The 19,733-nt window shown below is 35.8% G+C and overlaps 2 protein-coding genes across 2 annotated transcripts; both read right to left on the bottom strand.

Annotated features, from left to right (window-relative positions):
* Window positions 1–580: 580 nt before the first annotated feature.
* Window positions 581–4,733, bottom strand: LOC145576770 (E3 ubiquitin-protein ligase RMA3-like). Its single transcript, XM_081634481.1, has 2 exons — window positions 4,373–4,733; window positions 581–1,568 (listed from the first exon to the last, which is right to left on the bottom strand). The coding sequence occupies exon 2, from the start codon at window positions 1,564–1,566 to the stop codon at window positions 841–843; it is 726 nt and encodes a 241-aa protein (XP_081490607.1). The 5' UTR covers window positions 1,567–1,568; window positions 4,373–4,733; the 3' UTR covers window positions 581–840.
* A 6,118-nt stretch (window positions 4,734–10,851) lies between these two features.
* On the bottom strand, window positions 10,852–19,425 carry LOC145576769 (uncharacterized). Its single transcript, XM_081634480.1, has 2 exons — window positions 19,076–19,425; window positions 10,852–11,472 (listed from the first exon to the last, which is right to left on the bottom strand). The coding sequence occupies exons 1-2, from the start codon at window positions 19,329–19,331 to the stop codon at window positions 11,159–11,161; spliced, it is 570 nt and encodes a 189-aa protein (XP_081490606.1). The 5' UTR covers window positions 19,332–19,425; the 3' UTR covers window positions 10,852–11,158.
* Between the last annotated feature and the right edge of the window lie 308 nt (window positions 19,426–19,733).

Raw genomic sequence — 19,733 nt, 5'->3', positions numbered from 1 at the left:
AACATTGAAGGCTAAAATCTATTATAACAAGTATTTATTGAGATCATTGTGAACCCATTTATTAATGATTAAGACCTAGCAAACGAGTTGTTCGGGTCGGATCATTTTGTGTTAACAAATATTTAGGTCAGTTCGAATCAGATCAACTTTCAAGCCCAATTGTCTGGTCAATTCAATTTTCTAGTCCCATAAAAATAATAAAGTGGGACTCTTTTTCAATTGCAAAATTACACATTATTCGCAGCATTGTTACATTAGGATTGTTTTTTGCATGATTTGAACATTTAAACTTGAGAGTTGGCCACAAAATTTGGGTCAATCAAATTGGATTGGGTCACTTCGGGCATTGAGTCACATTTGGGTCAACTCCGCTTTGGGTCGGGTACGGGTTGGATCGTGTTAATTCTAGTTCAGGTAAATGATTTCAAGTCAATTTTCGGGTCGAGTTATGAGGGTTGGGTCAGGAAGTCTTGATTACTGCCAGACAAAGCGAATGCAGAGTAGTTTACTAGAAACTGAGTGCAGGCACAATTCCCTCAAATGCAGCAGGAACTATTCATTGACCTCAAAAGAGCACAAACCCATGAGAGGGATTACAGTTAACAGTAATTTATTCAATGGACAGTATTATTCATAACCAATATTCAAATGAATTTTTTTGCAAAGTTCGCTTCCATAACCAGAGACGCCCTGCAGTACATTGGAATGATTGGGAGCATTACGATTCACAAACACCTGATCCAAGCTCATCTTACACTTCCTTTATAAAGAGTTTCAACAACTCCATAACGAGTGGTAGTATTATACAATCTTTACAGCTATACAAAAAACTCACATTTTTCAGAACAGAAGCAGGCATAAGACTACACAGCACAAAAGAAACTTTGAAACTCTGTCAAGGGACTTGTCTAGCTGCAGTTCTTGCCTCCGCATCCGAGGATTGTTATGCCCAACGATAGCGTAAGAATTTGAACGAGGGGAGGTGAATAAGTTGGTACCTGTGCTTCCAAGCATCCTTGTGTAAACCAACTCTCCGAGTAATCCAATTGTGGGATTAAGAATTCCAGCCATAGTAGGACTCACATAATTCGACGATGATATTGAGGCATATCGGAACTCTGGGTGTTGTGATTCGAATGGGTTTGAAGGAAGATGTTGAGTTGAAGGAGAATTTGCTGCAGGTCTTGGAGGTATAACATCATGTTGAGACTTCCTAACCTCATCTTCACTGCGGGAGGGGCCGTGGCAGTAAAGGGGAATCAATGAAGTTTGTGAGATGTTTGCCTTACAGACAGGGCAAGTCTTCTGTTGAGTTGGCTGTGAGGAGGAGCTCTGGACATGGAGCCACTTAAAAATACATGCCCAGCAGTAGAGGTGACCACAGAGTGTGACAACAGGATCATGAGCCAAGTCAAAGCATATATTGCAGTCAAAAGAGCCTTGACTACTTTCAGATTCTGAGGGTGGTGCTAGTGCTACACCAGAATTACAAGTTTTATTTACCATTGCATCTCCGCTCGATTGGCGCTCAGCAGCATATTCTTGGAAATTATGAATCAAGTCCATTCCTAATAAGATAGATGGTAACCTTCAATTAGCTAATGAACAGGAAAAGACGTGTTGAGGCAGAATTTCATCGATCAAGGTAGAGGGATTATGATACAACTTTCAATCAAAGTAATGGCTGAACTGACTGACTTAGTGATGTCTAGACTAAGGTTTAGTGATCGAAACCAACATGATGGAAAAACACCATTTACATCGGTATAACAAGAAAGAAACCTTAAAATACCTAAACATGTACATTCCATGATGCATAGACATTCTCGAAGACATGGCCAGATGGCCTAGAATAAGTAGGCAGATGCTAAAAGTTGTCTAGCTTCTAGGTTGTAAAAATACATCTAGCCCAAGGTAATTTGAGATGTTAACGACAAAGCAGATGCAAAATTTAACAACATACTGAGCTTGTCCTAGCATAGATATCAAAAGATGAAACACAGTTTATAGTTGGTTTCAGGGATAACAAGCCAACCAGCTGATTAAAATCATTAAAGAAGCATATACTTTAAACATAGATACCGAGGAGACTTCTTATCAAGCATCATACAAACTGCACTCCACTAGGACAGCTCAAATTCTCAAAATATGAAGGCCAAGTGGCCAACAGTTCCCGAGTCATTTGGGTAAGTTTTAATTCTAGAGCTCAAGTCCTAACTATAACCCATCAAAATTAATGTTGTATGGTAACTCAACACCATCATGTAATAAACTGGTATTACTCACACTAATAACAGAAAAATAAAGAGAAAATATTGGTTCTTTGATTGGCTAAATAATCTGACTTTTGGTAAATTGATTTATAAAGAAGAGATAAGAAAGATGGAAGCTTTACTAATAATTGAAAATGGCAAAAGATTTACGAATATAGCTAATAGATTTAGGCCATTATTCTCAAACACAACTCTCCAACAATGGCTTGAGGTCATGACTCTCTAAAGTTTCCCTCAATACAAATTTCTGCCTATCTTTGCCTTTTCCCCATCTCCCTATATATACTAAAGCTAAAGACCGTAACCTAATAATGCTAGACTTGCCAAATTACCCTCCTAAGGCCAGTCTATTACACATCATAAATCATAATGATAAAAGCCAAGCACTGGCAAACTTCAGAAAACTTCTAAATAAAATCCACATGAACCAAAAAAATCAACCATTATTAAGTTGGATAGAGTTGAACAATTTACAGCCCTTGTAAACATTGGTACTTCAATTCAATGCACTGCAAATATCGTATTGACACTTATACTCTATAAATTAGGCCTGTAGAACAGGATCCATAACAAAGTTTTCTGTCTTCGCGCAAAAGTTTTCTGTCTTAGACCTTGAATGAATAATGAAGTTTTACATTGATCCCAAAAAATGTTATATCCCAAATGATAGTACGGGATAGAAAGGATCCTACAGCTAGCAATGTGCCAGTGTCTTGGGAGGTCAAGTTCAACCTTTCTATTTGATATTCAAGCTAAGAATTTAATCAAAAACACTCAATTTAAGTAAAAATACTTCAGAGAATGGGAAAATTCTTATTCTCTCATATCACTTGGATAACACATTACATTGGTTTCCTTTAGGAGGTATTTGGTTCACAGATAAAAGGGGAAAAAAAAATGAAAATTAGAGGGCAGGTGATGGAATGAAGGACAGGAGGAAGGTAAGGGATACGAATAAAAATGTGCACTAGGGAAACCTATCTTCAGCCTAAGAAAATATTTTCACCTCTTCATAATCCAGAGAAGTATAGAAATACTAATATAACCAGAAAAGAGCATTCATTCCAGCCAAAAACAGCCACACACTAATAGAGCTACAACATTGTGATCACATTGACATTAGTGAAACTAAAACGCCTAACCACACCCGAAAAACTTCTTCAGTCATAGCTAACCATACTGTAACCAAAAATAAAAACATAAGTACAACTGTATTAGCATGCCCCTTCACTATATAATGGTCTCCAAATCATCATAATCCCTTGTTGCATTCTTCTCACCTGCTTCGACAATACCCTTATCAAATTGTTTCTATTCTATCAAACATTTTCTGAAACATTTCGATGGGGATTAAATCAATCAGATACATTAATCACGAGCCACTCTAACATGTTCTTTTAGGAATGAATGATACATCATACATGAACAAGCCACCAAAATTAATAATTTCAACAGCTGAAAGCAGGATCAATAAAATTTCATCAAGATATAAAGTGCAATGCAAGATCAAACAAGTTTCTCTCTTGCCTACGGGCAGCGAAATCCGTCTTTTAATTCATTTCCTCCTCCCCACCTCTGAATCCTAGTCAAGCGATTCCCCTCTCAAAGAACATTTGCATTACAATTTACTTCCTCTAAACCACATTGCATTTTCACCAATGATCGAGAATTCTATACGAAATGCACTTGCCTAATTTCACTCATAAGCTTACTTTAACTTACAAACAACAAATCATATAGAAAGTTCTCAATTTCTAAAAGGTACAAAACACACTAAAAGGAACATCAAAAGGTGATAATCTCTTCAAATTTGTCAAACCCAGAAATCTCATTTTCCCTAAATCACTTTTTTGCGTCAATGTTCATGTAATAAAGCTAAGATCAAACAATTTCAAAGGAAATATAAACCCCAAATCAAAAATAACTTCTGCAATTCACTTAATAAAAGTATGTCATCAAGCATTCAATAATTTTTTTTTTTTAAATGGTATTTACTATTATGCATTCAACAAATTAACAACAATTACAAAAACCCAGATGGGAATTTTCCAGAAAATTACTGGGAAATAAAATTCAATAAAAATTTAACGAAAATGTACCTGTAATAATCTGGCAATTGGGTTTCAACTGGGACAGATGAAAATATCTGATTTTTTTTTCCCCAATTATTTAAGGAAAAAGAAGATATCTTAATTTAGATAAATGGGGATTGAGAAAAATGGCGATAGGATGAAAAGATTGGAGAGAGAAAGAGGGAATCTAAAGAGTAATGAGCACCGTTTATGCCGCGTAAACCCACCAGCAAACTCTATAATTAAAGAAGATGCGTGGAAATTTTAGCCCTAATTAAAAATTGGGGCACCAACATTTTTTTATTTAATTGCAAGTACATTCCACCAACTATGTTCTTGGTAAAAAAATAAAAAATAAAAAACTATGTTAGGGTTTATTTGTAGACTTGTAGTAATGTCGGTCAAATTAATTTTTGTATTTTGAGGGCTTATCTTAATCTTAGTTTTTGATTGATATAACAGATAGGATTTGTGATGTTATTTTATTCTTGGTTGTTGACTTGTTGCATACTTGTATTAGGAGGGTTGAGAAAGTTTGATTGGTAGGAATTAAGCATGTGTGATCTATATATTTTTAATTTAAAGAAGACAAAAGTTTCGTGCTTGTTTGATAGAGTGGGATTGGGACAGAGACTTTAGAGCAAATTGTAGTGACCTTAGAATGAATATGAGCTATTTGAACATTATTGCTTATTTTGTTCAGCTTATTTTCAGTTTTTCACTTATTTCGACTTTAATAAGTTCAGATAATATAAATTATAATAAGGGATACCCAAATACAAATTATAACTAAAATAAGTTATAATAAGGTATATTAAGTTAAATTCAGATTCTTCTCAAAAAAAAAAAAAAAAAAAAAAAAAAAGTTAAATTCAAATAAGTGAAAATCAAGTAAATAGAACATACCTTAAACGAATTGTATGGTATGATCTTAACATAAAGTCACACTTTAATTCTACATATGCGTAGAGCACATCACGATCAATAATTGCAAATTACAAGTTAAAAAAATTGTAGGTGTAACTTTTGTTGGAAGTTCTTAATATAAAAACAAGAGAGAGAAACACAAAGGATAGGGGAGTCCCACACACATGCGTGCGTCGGGTCGGGTATGGGCCTGGAGGAATGCGATGCGCAAGCATGGGTGGGTGTGGACCCTCTATTTTTTTGGAGAAATTTTATTTCCTTTCTTTATTGACATAATATTCCTAAGCATTTACAGCCATTGTTCCTTGATTGTAGCTAACTGTTACGACCTTTACGGCTGCAATTTTGCTCCTTTATTTCGATCTTTTTCCCCCTTCGTGTGCTAACTGTTGCCTTCTTTTTCTCTATAAAAATCAGCCTTCACATCATCAGAATATATACATCATTTTGTATCTTTCTCTTTTCTCTAAATACAAAACGTTGGTTATGTTTTTGGGATCACTGGGAGGTAGCCTGAATCGTCTTTTAGGTTAGTGGTTCGCCACGACATGACAATTGTCACTTTGGTTCACACAACATCGAGATAATTAATTACTGTTTGATTGCATATAGAATAACAATCTAAAAGATGGTTATGGCTTGGCTTCCAAATTTTTGATATGCCTAAGTTAGAACCTCTTGATAAAAAGAACTATAAACGTTGGGCTGTTAGGATGCGGGTTCATTTGGAACAAACTGATGTTGAGTATGTGCTTGATGAAATTGTTGAACCTATTGATAAGGATAGATGATTGGTCTGAAACTAATTAATGTTAAGTTCGTTAAGGATGATAGACTCTGTAAAGACATGTTGCTGCATTATATGTCGAAAATTCTATTGGATATTTATATGGGTTTTTATCATGCTAAGGACATTAGGGATGCTTCAAAGAAAAAATATGGAACTGATGATGCTGGTACACTAAGCGTATTGTATTAGTAAGTGGTAAAGTTTTCAAGTGGTGGATTTTTTTTTTTTTTTTTTTTTTTTTTTTGGGAAATTCTCACTAGTGAACTCCAATTACTTAATTTTACAAGTGGTAACATTCTTAAAATTTATTATCAATGGTAAACCCCAAATAGAATGACTAATCAATTGGTAACCTTAATAATGATTTAATCTAATTATTTAACTATGGTTACATTTAAAAATGTTTTTTTTAAAAAAAAAAACCTGAAATTCCTATTTTGCCCTAATTTATTTCCCTACCCACCTAGCCACCTGACCCAAGCCCTAACCACCCCTTCCCCCCACCCCTGCTAGGCTGCCACCACCTTCACCACCATTCTCTCTCCCCCTGACCTTCACGCAGCTCCCCTCTCCCCCAAATTGGACGGCGGCTTCCAGCTCACCCACCGCCGCGCGACCCATGCCCAGTTACTTCGACCACCCCTTACCGTCGCGCCACCCATCCAAACAAACCCTAACCCGCAAAACCGACCACCGCTGCCTCGATTCCACCACTTCTCGACTACCGCAACCCAGATTCCACCACTTCGCGACCACTACAGCTCCGAAACCACCCCCTCCCCTGTTTTCCGCTGATTATGGCTGAGCAGCAAAGGGAGATGCGCGGGTGGTCGAGGTAACTGGTTGGAGTTTTGCGGTGGGGGTGGCGGTGGTTTTGTTGGAGTTCGTTGCTGTTTTGGGGGTCAGGTGGCGTTTTTAGGGGTCGGGGCCAGGTCAGGTGGTGGTTTCGGTGGTCGGGGGTTGGGCTTTGAGGTTGTTTGGTGGTCGGGGTTAAGTTGGGTGGGGGTTTCGGTGGTCGGGGGTTGGGCTGGGAGGATGTTTGGTGGTCGGGGGTCAATCAGGGTGGGGGTTGGGCTGGTGGTCGGGGCTGACGGTGGTGGAGGGGGAGGGGCTGCTGGTTGGGTGGGGGAGGGGTTTGGTTTTTTTTTTGAAAAATATTTTTATAATAATATAATTATTAAAAAAATAAAAAACTAACCATAGTTAAGGATTTTTTATTAAAATAACACTTATCAATGGTAATCACAAATTGAGGTTTACCATTGATAATAAAATTTAAGAATGTTTACCACTTAGAAAAGTAAAAAGTTGGAGTTCACCAAAGAGAATTTCCCTTTTTTTTTTAAACAAATCAATTCATTAATCAAAAGCCATACGACATCTACAAATGAAATCTAAGTCAACAAATACATAAAATCGAATCAAATAAGGATTTCCTTCATCAAAGCTACGATCGTTGAATAGATCTTGCATTGTGGTACATATCTCGCACACATCTCTAGAATATACAGCCTTTTCGGAGAGACGGTCTAACGATTTGTTGTAGCCATAAGGATATTTTCATCTGATTAACTTGAATGCCTTTGAATATTTGACAACCGTTGCGATCCCGGACAACTCTTTGCCAACGAACAGATAATTGGGCAAAATATGATTACCTTTTTAATGAACCCTAACACACACCAACAAAAAAAAAAAAAAAAAAAAAAAAAAAAAGAAACTAAACAAAAACAAACAACTAAACTAACAAAAACTAATGACTCTACCATAAGGAGACGGACGAACATCTACACTACTCGTGTAGATTTATTATTGATATATAAATTGCAAAAACTAAAGAAAAATAATTAAGGGGAAAAGGGTTGGAAATAGTCTAATTTTCGGCCTAAATGGCCAAAAAAAAAAATAGAAAACCCTTTTGCAAGTGGTGGATGATAAGCCTATTATTGATTAGATTCATGCTTATGAGAATGTGTGTATTAATATGCCTGCTGAAGGTCTGTCTATTTGTGATATTACCTTTGTTGTTGTTTTGGTTGAGAAACTCCGTCCCTCCTTCTTGGAAGGATTTTCGTAGTCAATTGATGCATAGAAAGAAAGACCTAACCTTAGAGGAGCTTGTGGGACATCTCAAAATATATTGAGGAGAAAAATCGTATTAAGGACAAATGCCGATATGTTTTCCCTTCTTCTTTTGCCAAAGCCAATCTTGTTGAACCCAAACCCAACAACCAATCCAAAGGCAAAACACAGTTCTCTTAAGCCTAAAGGGAAAGTTTATAAGTTTAAGTTTAAGGGAACTTGTTTTGAATATGATCTAACGGTTCATAGGCTAATGATTACAGGGTCAAGAAGAAAATGGGCAAAGTCTAGCGAATCTCACTGAGGATTCTAAATGTTATTATTGCTGTTGTTTTAGAAGCTAACTTGATAGGAAATGCTGCTGAGTGGATGGTTGACATTGGAGCAACAAGGAACATTTGCACCAACGTCAAAGACATGTTCACTACCTATGACAAAGTTGATGGTGAAAATGTCTTCATGGGTAACTCAGCTTCCGCTCCTTCCCAAGGCAAAGGGAAGACCGTTCTCACTCTCACTCCTCAAAAATTGCTTACTCTCTATAATGTTTTTCATGTTCTAGAAATGCGCAGGAATTTAATTTCTGGTAGTTTGCTCATGAAAGCTCGACTGAAGCTCTCTTTTGATTCTAATATATAAGTTCTTACTCACAATGGGGGGATTTGTGGGGAAGGGCTTTTGTAATGTGGGGATTTTTACTCTTGATGTTAAAATTGACAATATGAATGAGAATGCTAAGCTAGTACTTCTTCTGCTTATATTGCCGAGTCTATTGATTTATGACATGAAAGGTTGGGTTACGTTAATATTGATTCGATTGAAAGGCTTAAACACTTAAATTTGATTCCACATTTTTCTAATACTAATTTTTCAAAATGTGAAATATGCGTTGAAGCCAAATTTACAAAGTAGCCATTTAAATCAGTAGATAGACAGACTAATGAAGTATTAGAGCAGGGGGTAAAAAGTATTACATTACTTTTGTTGATGAATGTTCTCGTTTCACCATGGTTTATCTTCTTAGGTCTAAGGATGAAGCTGAGGAAATGTTCCTCAAATATAAGGTTGAGGTAGAAAACTTGGGCAAGAAGATTAAGAGGCTCATGAGAGATAGGGGTGGTGAGTATGACCCTAACACTCTTAAGGCATTTAGTGAGTAAAACGACATTGTACATGAACGACAGCTCCATATGCACCCGAACAAAATGGTATAGCCGAAAGAAAAAATAGAATTTTAAAGAATATGATGAATTCTATGCTTATTAGTTATGGGCTTCCTAAGAACATATGGGGGAGGTTTTTCTTTCAGCTTGTCATGTTTTGAACATGGTTCCTTACATGAAGCTTGACAAGACTCCATACAAAATATAGAAGGGTCGAGTGTTGGGGCCTTTATGGCTTGATTGTACCCGACTGTTATGACCTTTATGGCTACAATTATGCTCCTTAATTTCGGTCGTTTTTCCCCATTCGTGTGCTTACCGTTGCCTTTTGTTTCTATATAAAAACCAGCCTTAACATCATAAAAAAAATACACCTCAATTTCTATCTTTCTCTCTTATCTAAACACTAAACACGGTTATGTAATCTGGACAAGTATTTTGAGTTTCAGTCGGGTTTGTAAGTACACATAAACTCCGGTGTTGTGTTTATCCTGGAGGGCGACCGCTTCACGTCTACTGCATCGGAGGGTAGCGCGGAATCGTCGTTTAAGGCAGCGGTTTACAACGACACGACAATTGTCACTTTGATTTAAGCAACATCGAGATAAGTAACTATTGTTTTATTGCAACGTTATCATGTAGGAACTACAGAAGAAGTAGGCCTTTGTTGGTTTAGCACATGTAATTGAATTATTAATTTGGACTATTATGTTAGGTTCAATGTAATGATTTTGGCCTTCTTTTTCTGGTTTTCTTCCCCTATTACTCTATTGTTTTTCTTTTAATAACTGAAACACTTTATTAATGCCCATAACTTAAAACAAATAAACAAAAAAATTTGTTTAATCTCATAAGCTTTAAACAATGTGCAGTTGCAACAATTCCGTGCGCGTATAATCTAATCTTAAATTCTTAAGCCATAGTTCAATTTTTAATTATTATTATTATTTTTTTTAAACAAAGGACAAATGATTTGTATATTAATGCTTACCTATAACGCCATGACTTTATTGGCTTCCAACTTCCCTCAAAAAAAAAAAAATTAATTGGCCCATCAAAAATTTAAATGCAGAACAAATGACATGACTTTCTTCGAAAACGGAGTACTTTGGACCATAGTTTGTACATACTTCTTACTAGCTAGACATTTGGCCATAATGTGGAGCCAAATTAAAAGTTATACGTAACGATCATACAATACCAAACCACAAGTCCACACACTTAGCCTTTCTCAAATCTCAATGACCAAAATTACATACACTTAAATTTTCTGCAATACCAGAGAAACGATATACAACACTAACAGCCAAATAGAGTCCTAGAGAGCTTGAATTCTAATTCAGAGACGGACTCGAAGGTTGCGCTGTCACAGATTTTGGAGCCCCTATATGAATGTATAAACAAATTACTCCTGCATAGACTTATATTAGACCAAGTATATGTGAGATTTGTGATGAACAAATTTCATCATCATCAAGTACAATCTAGAATGAACTAGCCAGAGGTTGTAGCACGAAGGTTAGAAAACCTGCAAAACACTGAAATGCCATGGAAAGCAACTGCCTTATCATTATTCTGGATTACAGAATGAATGTATGGAGGATTTGTGAACAAGCATGTGTATGCAAGGCAAGACCACACAAATAAGAACAGATACAAATGTATCCACAACTACGAAAAATTTAACTTGATCTTCCAAGGAGCCCAAATACAATAGCATCAACTATACAGGATCGCCCGAAAGTTTATTGTTTTAACAAAGCATTACCATATAATACCTAATGAAAAAAGGGCAAAAAAGAAGCACTAGAAAAGTTGGAATCCCGCATAGGCATCCACTACATATCATGTTCACAAAAACTTCTCTATGCTGGAGGTTAAAGTGGATTTGGGAACAGCGCCAATAATTGCTTCTTTCTTCTCGCCATTCTTGAAGATTATAACTGTGGGAATGCTTCGGACTCCATAATCAGATGCGATGGTTGCACTCTCATCAGTGTTAACTTTGAACACCTTAAGCTTACCAGCAAACTCCTTAGATAACTCATCAATTACAGGTTGGACAATTCTGCAAGGCCCACACCATGGAGCCCAAAATTCAACCATGACAGGTAAATCCGACTCCAGGACTAGAGATTTCCATGTTTCTTCAGTTACAGAAGGCACTGCATTTCTCCATCCAAAAGCAAGTATAATTCAGGGTGATGTTTCCTTTAAAGTATATACTAGTAATACTAATAACAAAGTAGAAGGTACATAATTTTACTCAAATACTTAGGCATGTAATTCAATAATACTCTCAAACAATTGATGCAAAAATAAAGCAGTCTTTACAAAAGAAAATCCTCAGTATTTTGTACAATAACTAAAAGAATGGATAAATGACTTCCCAACAGCTTTTAATCTCCACACCCTTCCCCCCCCCCCCCCCCCCCCACAGTTACTTGCTTGACTTGTGAGGAATACTAGGAAATTCGGTACAGCAGAGATGGGGGGAAAAGGCAATAAAATATTTTTTTAAAAAAAGAATCGATCACTGAGTGGTTGTAAGCAAAGAGTTTTGATTGCAAATAAATTTCAACAGGCAACAGACTGTAATCATCAATCCTCACCTAAACTGGTAGCTCTCCCAAAAAAGAGAGGCAAACCTTAAAGGACTCTCCCAAAAAAGAGAGGCAAACCTTAAAGGAACTTTTAAAGCAACCCATTAACTCATTAAGTAGCTACAATTTAGTTCCACATCCTCCAGACCACCAGCCTGGTCAAAAACTAAAGGCCGGTAATACATGTTTGTCAAGAATTCTAAAATAATTTAGGAGTAAAGAGCGAACCCTAATAACTGAATCCAGTTTATATAGTTTTTATAACCATAGATTGCGATCGGTTTTAGTTAGGAGTCTTAGGATGCTTGTTTGAGTGCCCTGAATAAACCTTAGATTGTGAAACAGAGAATTACATATAAGAGCATTTCACCTCCAACAAACCTAACCCATTACAATCACCCAATGAAACCTCTAACAAGTAAAAAATAACACCGAGTCAAACCTTTCTCTATACTTTACTCAACCTTCTTCTGACAACAGCGGGATAATAAATCAAGGGTAAGGAAATAAACATACATAGCCCAACACAAACACCTATATCAAACCTTTAACAGGTAAATAAACACCTAGTCGCTCTGCCTATATTTTGCTCAACCTTCTAGCAACAGCAGAATAATAAATCAAGAGTAAGGTATGCTAAACAGATCAACAGAGCCAGGGGGCAACAAAAGATTACCTAGTAATATTGTCTAATGTATATGTAGTATGAAACTAACGTTATTGTCACACTATATGATCAAAGTAATTCTTACATTGACTCAAAAGAATAGGCTACATTTGTTTTGGAGGGCAAAGCTCGTTAACTTTATTTATATTATGTCCCAAAATGTAGTCTAATTTGTAATGTGAAGTTTTCTAGGCTTCCATGAAAAATATTCCAGTCACTCAACTGAATTAATATGAAACAATGAGATATTAACAGTTTAGTTTCAAAAGATTCAACTACTACGTATAAAAGTCAAAAGTGGCATGTTAATCCATTATCTTGTAACAATGGGAGTAAAATAGTACCTAGGAATGATACGAATACTATAGCTGGAATTACTTAAAATTATCTATAAATTTCCTACAAGTTTATGTTTTTATAAACTCTCTAATATTTAGGGGCCATTTGGTACAGGGTATTCATGAAAGGGAAAGAGATTCAAGAGGGCTGATCACCTCACTAACAACGACCACCAATATCACCACCTTAGTAACGTTGACCACCACTGACCCCTCAAATCACTGCCCCGATCCGCAGAAATCCACCTCAGATCGCCGGAAACAATTTTGCCAACCACGAAACCAACCCCAACTTGCCGGTTATTACTCAACCAACCAAGAAACCACCTTCAAACCGCAGGTAACCACTCATCCACCCCACAAAAACAACCAAGCTATCGAAAACCGCCTATAAAAATTTAAAAATTCGAAAAAAAAATTCAAGAAAAATGGAAAAAAAAAAAACTTTGCATTAAACCTTTGAAACCGTAAATTTACCATTTTCATGGTGGTAAACTTATTTTTCAAAAAATATACACTTATAGGAAATTGATAGAATACCCTGTACCAAACAGACCCTGAATTAAACCTTTGAAACTGTGAATTTACCATTTTCATGATGGTAAACTTTAAGATTTTTCCAAAAAGAGAGAGAGACAGATTGGGCGGTGTGGTGGCAACAGGGGAAGAGTGGCACAGTGACAACAGAAGAGGGAGAGGTGGCGACGAAAGCAGTGAGAAGTAATGGATTATGGCTTGTGGGTGGTTGTATGGTGATTTTCTGATTTTAAGTGGTGGTTGTGGTTGAAAGAATAAATATGATTGTTTAAAACAAACAACTTCCAAAATCTAAGGGAATTTTATTCCATTCACCTTGTTTCCCTTTCTTGAGCCCATTCCCTTTCCCTTAGTTGAACCAAACAACCGCTCATAATAATGAATAACTTTAGAGATTACAAACTTTTTTCATAATATTGGATACCTGAATAAATCATTTTAATTTGGAAAAATGAAAAGTATTTATGGAACTTTTGACATAAAGTAAACCATTGCATTGATAAATTGTAAAAAAATACAAAATTCTTTGTACATAATTATTTATTACATTGAGAATATAGGTAATACTTTGAATTACTTTCTGCCAATTTTCCAAATTTTATGCTACTAAAATGTATTTATGAAGACCCCATAACTCCAGCAGAATCTTCACTTTAGAAAACAATATATTTTTTGGGTTAGGAACACCTCACCTCGGTACATACTTGTGGGTCAGTACTTGTGGGTCAGTAAAGGTGAAGCTCTTTCATTGCCTATTGTTTGTCAAGTCCTACAAGGAAACACACTTCTAATTTATGAAGTCCAAAAAAGTACAGTTTACTTTCCCCAAAAGCATCCATTCAACCATTAACCATGTTCTGGTACAGTGGTACTACATTTTCCTAGTATGAATAACACATCAAATTCTTTATCTGTTTCCATTCATTATTATTTTTGAGCAATGTGCATATTCTGAATGATAGCATAATGCCCAACAAAAAGAAAGCTAGTGACATTCTTAAGCATCCAAGGTATTCATACACAACAATTTAAACAGGTCCCCATAGATTTTCCTAGAAAATTGCTGAGTATTAGCACTCCAATAAGCTTATTACTTTTATTATCACGATATATCAACAACATATATCCTGAGCAAAGGTGTAAATAGCCAAAGCAGGTTACTGTTGGCAGGTTGGAGAAGGCGAGCTACTGTTGATTATCTAATAAAAATAAATAAATAAAAACATTTTAGCAATTTAGGTGCCCAAAACTTATGTTTCAAGTACAAAATTTGGAGAAGATGTGGCACATTTATTATTTCAAAAAATCCCAAAGGCTATGTTTTCACTTTAAGGACATGTTTGAAACGACAAAAGTAAGGGCCGGAAACTGATTCAGGCATTAGATTCTCTTATCCACTGTTTGGTAGGGACACATTGATAACCATTTCTGTTAATTGAAGGTAACTGACTCCTCTCAACTGTAGTCATTCTGCCACCCACAGAAACAATTTATGCTTCGTAACTCTAAACTGAAATCCTCTAAACTGAAAGCCTCCCTCCTATTTCCACCCTTCAAGTCTTCGACCCTCTTCTCTTAATCTCCTCATCCTCACCCTCACCCTCACCCTCACCCTCCATCTCACATCTTTCTTTCTTTCATAGTTGAATTCCAGAAAAAATTAAATATTATCTTTTTGCCACCTTACTCTACTATGATAAGTGGGCCATATTTTGTTGTGTCTAGTGTCTTTGCTAGTAGTGAAATCTAGATTATACTTTGTACAATTGAATCCATTTCATTTCATAGTTTAACACCTTACCAAATACTTCATTAAAGTATTGGCTATATCTAGTGTAGGAATGTAATAATAGGAACACATGTTATTCTTACACATACTTCAATCAGCCATTTGCTGAATCATTTATCAGAAATAGAATGGAAAGGAAAGTGGTCAAAATTTTGACAGGGAAATTAGATTCTCTCTGCAATAAGTTGTGACTAATCCTATGAGACAGTGAGGCCAGGAAAAATATATACCGACAAAATCACACCAAAAACTTATAAAAGCAGACCAGGTGAAATGTACAGCTTATAGCCAATCAAATCAATTCCAACAACACATCTTCAGTCATCCTATGCCATTGTATGACAGAGTCCAATGTTTCCCCATCAACCTCAGGATGCTCAAATCTCAAAGGATGCCTAACACTTACAACAATATCTCTAAGTCCAATATGTACTTGTAACTATAATAATATGGCTTCTAATGAATGCTCTTCTTTCCCACAATGTAATGCATCTTATTATATAAGACTTTGATTCATTGTTTCTTAGGAAATTTCCATGCCCCCCACCCCACCCCACCCTCAACTTTTCCAAGTGATTCCGTTTCATTTTGGACTCGGACATGGGCTTTTCAACCCATCAAATAGGCTTAGCAATTCATTATCTCTAAAACCATAATCAGCCCATGAGTTTTCTAATTTCTCCTCCCCTCCTCCTAGCAAGAATGTCCAGTCCAATAACTCAATCTTTAAATAATCTTCTTCTTTCAGTGGCCCAAGCAAGATCAACCTTTTCCAAATAAAAAAGGATAGGGTTCAAGGGCTTCTAAAGGATGAACCATTTGTCTTTCCCACATAGATAGAATTAGAAAGATTGTTAAACGAGCTATAAACTTAGACTTATATCACCTAGATCTGATGCTAGTAGTTTACTTGCTTACTTGAACAACAATTATGGATAACCCTCTTTTACTCTAATTGTTGTGTTTAAGGAAGGGATAAGTGATCCAACTGACCTAGCTTATTTGTTGTCCAGTCTTATGGTGAACATAACGTCTATTCAGCATTAATTTTTCCATACAACATGCATAGGCTCAAAGAGGCAATGATGATCAACGAATTGGTAGCAATGAGAGTCAAACGACTGATCGTAATCAGTGACTAGGAAGTCTGGTGAATTCCTTTAAGTCTTTGACACCACTTTTCTAGTGAAACTCTTCCTTACTTTACTACTCCCTCTGTCCCATTTCACTTTTCCCATTTCCAACTTTGGTGTCCAAAAATGTGTTTCCCATTTCCTTTTATGGTTATAAATTATTCCCGACTTCATTGGAAAAATATTAAACACAAATATCCTCAAATTTTCCCTAAAAATGTGCCAACTATAAATAAAAGAATTCATGGGGACCATCAAGACTCACTAAGTTTCAAAATGAGTTAAAAGTAATCTCTCCTTGTCATAGATTTACTTTAAAAGAGGGGGGGGGGGGGGGGGGGGGGGGGGGCGGGGATTTACATTTTAATCTTTCAAATTACTTAATTATGAAAATCCAAAGGAAAAAAGTAATGTGGGATGGAGGGAGTATGACTCATCAGACCATTTTCCATGTCCTTTAGGCCCTTATATTCAATACTCACACGGCACACCACAAATTCTAAGAACTCACCAGGGTTTAACTTCAAAAGCAACAGCAAACAGCACAGCAATGGTTATGTACTCAATACACATAGATGAGATTATATATTCAATATAAAAACAATTCTCGAATTGGTACATAACTAGTTAAATAGTGGACCAAAAGAGGTCAAACTCTATTATTGCCTTTTATTTCTCAAGTCCTTAGAGGAATCACACTTCTAACTTATAATATCCAAAAGAGTGTTGTTTACTTTCCCTAAAAGCTTCCATTTGCCATGCTTCTGGAACAATGGTACTACCTTTTCCTAGTACGACTAGCAAATCAAATCCTTAAATATTTTTTCCTTCACTATTATTTCAACACAATGTCCACATTCTAAATCATGGCATAATTCCTGATAAAAGAAAACTTGTGACATTTTTTAACATCCAAGATTTCGTACACAACAATTCAAACAAGCCACCACAGATTTTCCTAGTAAATTGCACAGTACTGCACTCCATTAAGCTTAGAACTATTACTTTCACAGTATATCTACAATATATATACATATATATATATATATATATATATATATATATATATATATATATATATATATATATCTTGAGCAAAGGTGCAGACAGCCACAAAGCAAAATATATTTTGACTTTGCATCATAATGGCTAAATCATGCCTCGGTAACCCATACTTACATTGAACAAAATATGGAAAAGCTTGCACTTTCTAGAAATCAAATATTTACTTGGTTGGCAGGTTGGAGAAGGTGGGCTACTATTGATCATCTAATAATAAAACTTATTTAGGTGCCTGCAATATATGCTCCAAATACAAGGTTCAGAGATAATATAACACATATATTCTTTCAGAAATTATCTCAAAGGCTATATATTCTTTACTTTAAGAGCATATTAGGACAACAAAGATAAGGGCCAGAAACTAATTTCTGCCTCTGTCCTACTATTTCCACCCTTTGATCCTCTTCTTGTTTTCTTCTCAACTCCATTTCACTTCCCTATCTCTTTCATACTTAAACTCCAATAAAGTTGACTATTATCTTTTTGCTACCTTATTTTTATACAATGTGTGTAGTGCCTTTGCTAGTACTGGTATCTAGATTATACTTTGTACAAATGATTTCATTTCATAGTTGAACACTTAATAAAACACTCCATTGCAGTAATCCTTATTTCTAACATGGGAATGTAATTATAGGAACACAATTTATACTTACACATAGCTCAATCAGTCATTTTCTGAATCCGTCATCAGAATTAGAGGAAAAGAAAAAAAGATGACTGGTCAAAATTTTGATAGAAAAATTAGTTTTTCACTCAATAATTTTGTGACTACTAGCAGTTATTTAGAGATAGTGCTACCAGGAGGAAATGCAGTGACAATATCACACCTAAACCTCATAAAACAATACAAGCTGAAATATACAGCATATAAACAATCAAATCAATTCCAACAACACAACTACGGTCTTCCCAAGCCAGAGTCCAATCTTAAATCACCAACCTCTGAATGCTCAAAGAACACGTAATGCTTACAACAATATCTCTAAGTCCAATTTCTACATGTAACCATAAAATAAATAAATAAATAATTACTTATAAGAATGTTATGCGATTCCATGGTATTTGCATACAAAACACAAACATGGACCATAATATGTGATTGACAATTATTTTCCTCATGGCAATTCAAAATCAATTCAGAATACGAAGTACAATTCAAAATCATACTCCGTACATGAACATTGACATTATCTATTCGTATATGATAGTATTATCATCAATTATTGACTCAACATTTCCTAAGCTAAATCTCGTCCATTCAATCTTCACTTTGAAATTTTTGATCGTTTCATAACTGAAATTTAGGTCACATATCATATCGTTGATACTCGAGTCGTATCATTTCAACATTCAGAATAGAAATTCCAGGTGATATTCAAACTGAAATTTAGGTTATATATCACTATCATCATAGTGCTCAGCGATCAATTTTCACGTCATCAATTAAGAACTGAAACATAGGTCATTTGTCAAAGTAAACTCATCGAAATAATCCTAAATTCAGAATCGAAATTGAAATTTTAGGTCATTTTAGAACATTCAAAGCATCATAACCGCCCAAACTAAAAACCTAACAACAAACAATCCAAACTTCAAAAAATCAACGAAAATGGAGAAGAAATTATATCATACTCACATTGAAAAGCAGTATCAGAGCTCTCACAAACGATTCGGCCAGAACGAGGAGCGATTCTAGTGAGCGAACTCACCGATCGAACAGCGCGAGTTGAGAAATCGGAGCTGATCTTCAAGCCTCTAAACTCTGGTAATTTGAGAGAGGAAGAGGAGAGAGAAGAAACTGAGGAAGAAGATGAAGTAGAAATCGGAGATAATACAGCAGAAGGAAAAGCTGAAGCTCGAGGAAGAAGGAGAGAATCGAGCATAATCGCCATGAAAATGGAGGAGAGAGAAAATGGAGGAGAGAGAAAGAGATCTGCGCGTGGAGAGAGAGTGGGGAGGTGGAAATGTGGTAAGTGGGAAGTGGGAAGTGGGATGAGGCAAGGTTTTAATTGTGTTGGCTTTTTGGTATTTAAATTTTGCTGTTTTAAGGAAGTTTTTTTTTGGAATTAACAATAGCACACAGAAAATTTACAGATTCTACGATCGCACAAAAATTTTATTTGACAAATCTGTTGAAATTGACGTGATTAGTGATTTCCCGTTTCACAAATGTGTTGAAATTGACGTTATTACGGAGTCAGTGGTTTTTTTTGGCTTAGTAGATGACACCGTGTTGGACCTAGGGGTGTTAATAAGCCAAGCCGACACCGAACGTGGGTAGCTCAGGCTTAGCT

The sequence above is a fragment of the Chenopodium album genome, chromosome 13, assembly GCF_948465745.1.
Source record: "Chenopodium album chromosome 13, dcCheAlbu1.1, whole genome shotgun sequence".
NCBI lineage: Eukaryota > Viridiplantae > Streptophyta > Magnoliopsida > Caryophyllales > Amaranthaceae > Chenopodium > Chenopodium album.
The sequence above is the reverse complement of the archived record's forward strand: the minus strand, read 5'-3'. Positions and strand labels throughout refer to the sequence as shown.

What these genes read in the sequence shown, in the direction of transcription:
- LOC145576770 (XM_081634481.1), bottom strand. Translation starts at nt 1,566, where the DNA reads ATGGACTTGATTCATAATTTCCAAGAATATGCTGCTGAGCGCCAATCG.
- LOC145576769 (XM_081634480.1), bottom strand. Translation starts at nt 19,331, where the DNA reads ATGGCGATTATGCTCGATTCTCTCCTTCTTCCTCGAGCTTCAGCTTTT. An exon ending in CTCTGATACTGCTTTTCAAT is followed by an intron (nt 11,473 to 19,075) that starts GTGAGTATGATA and finishes GGAGAAATGCAG; the next exon opens with TGCCTTCTGTAACTGAAGAA.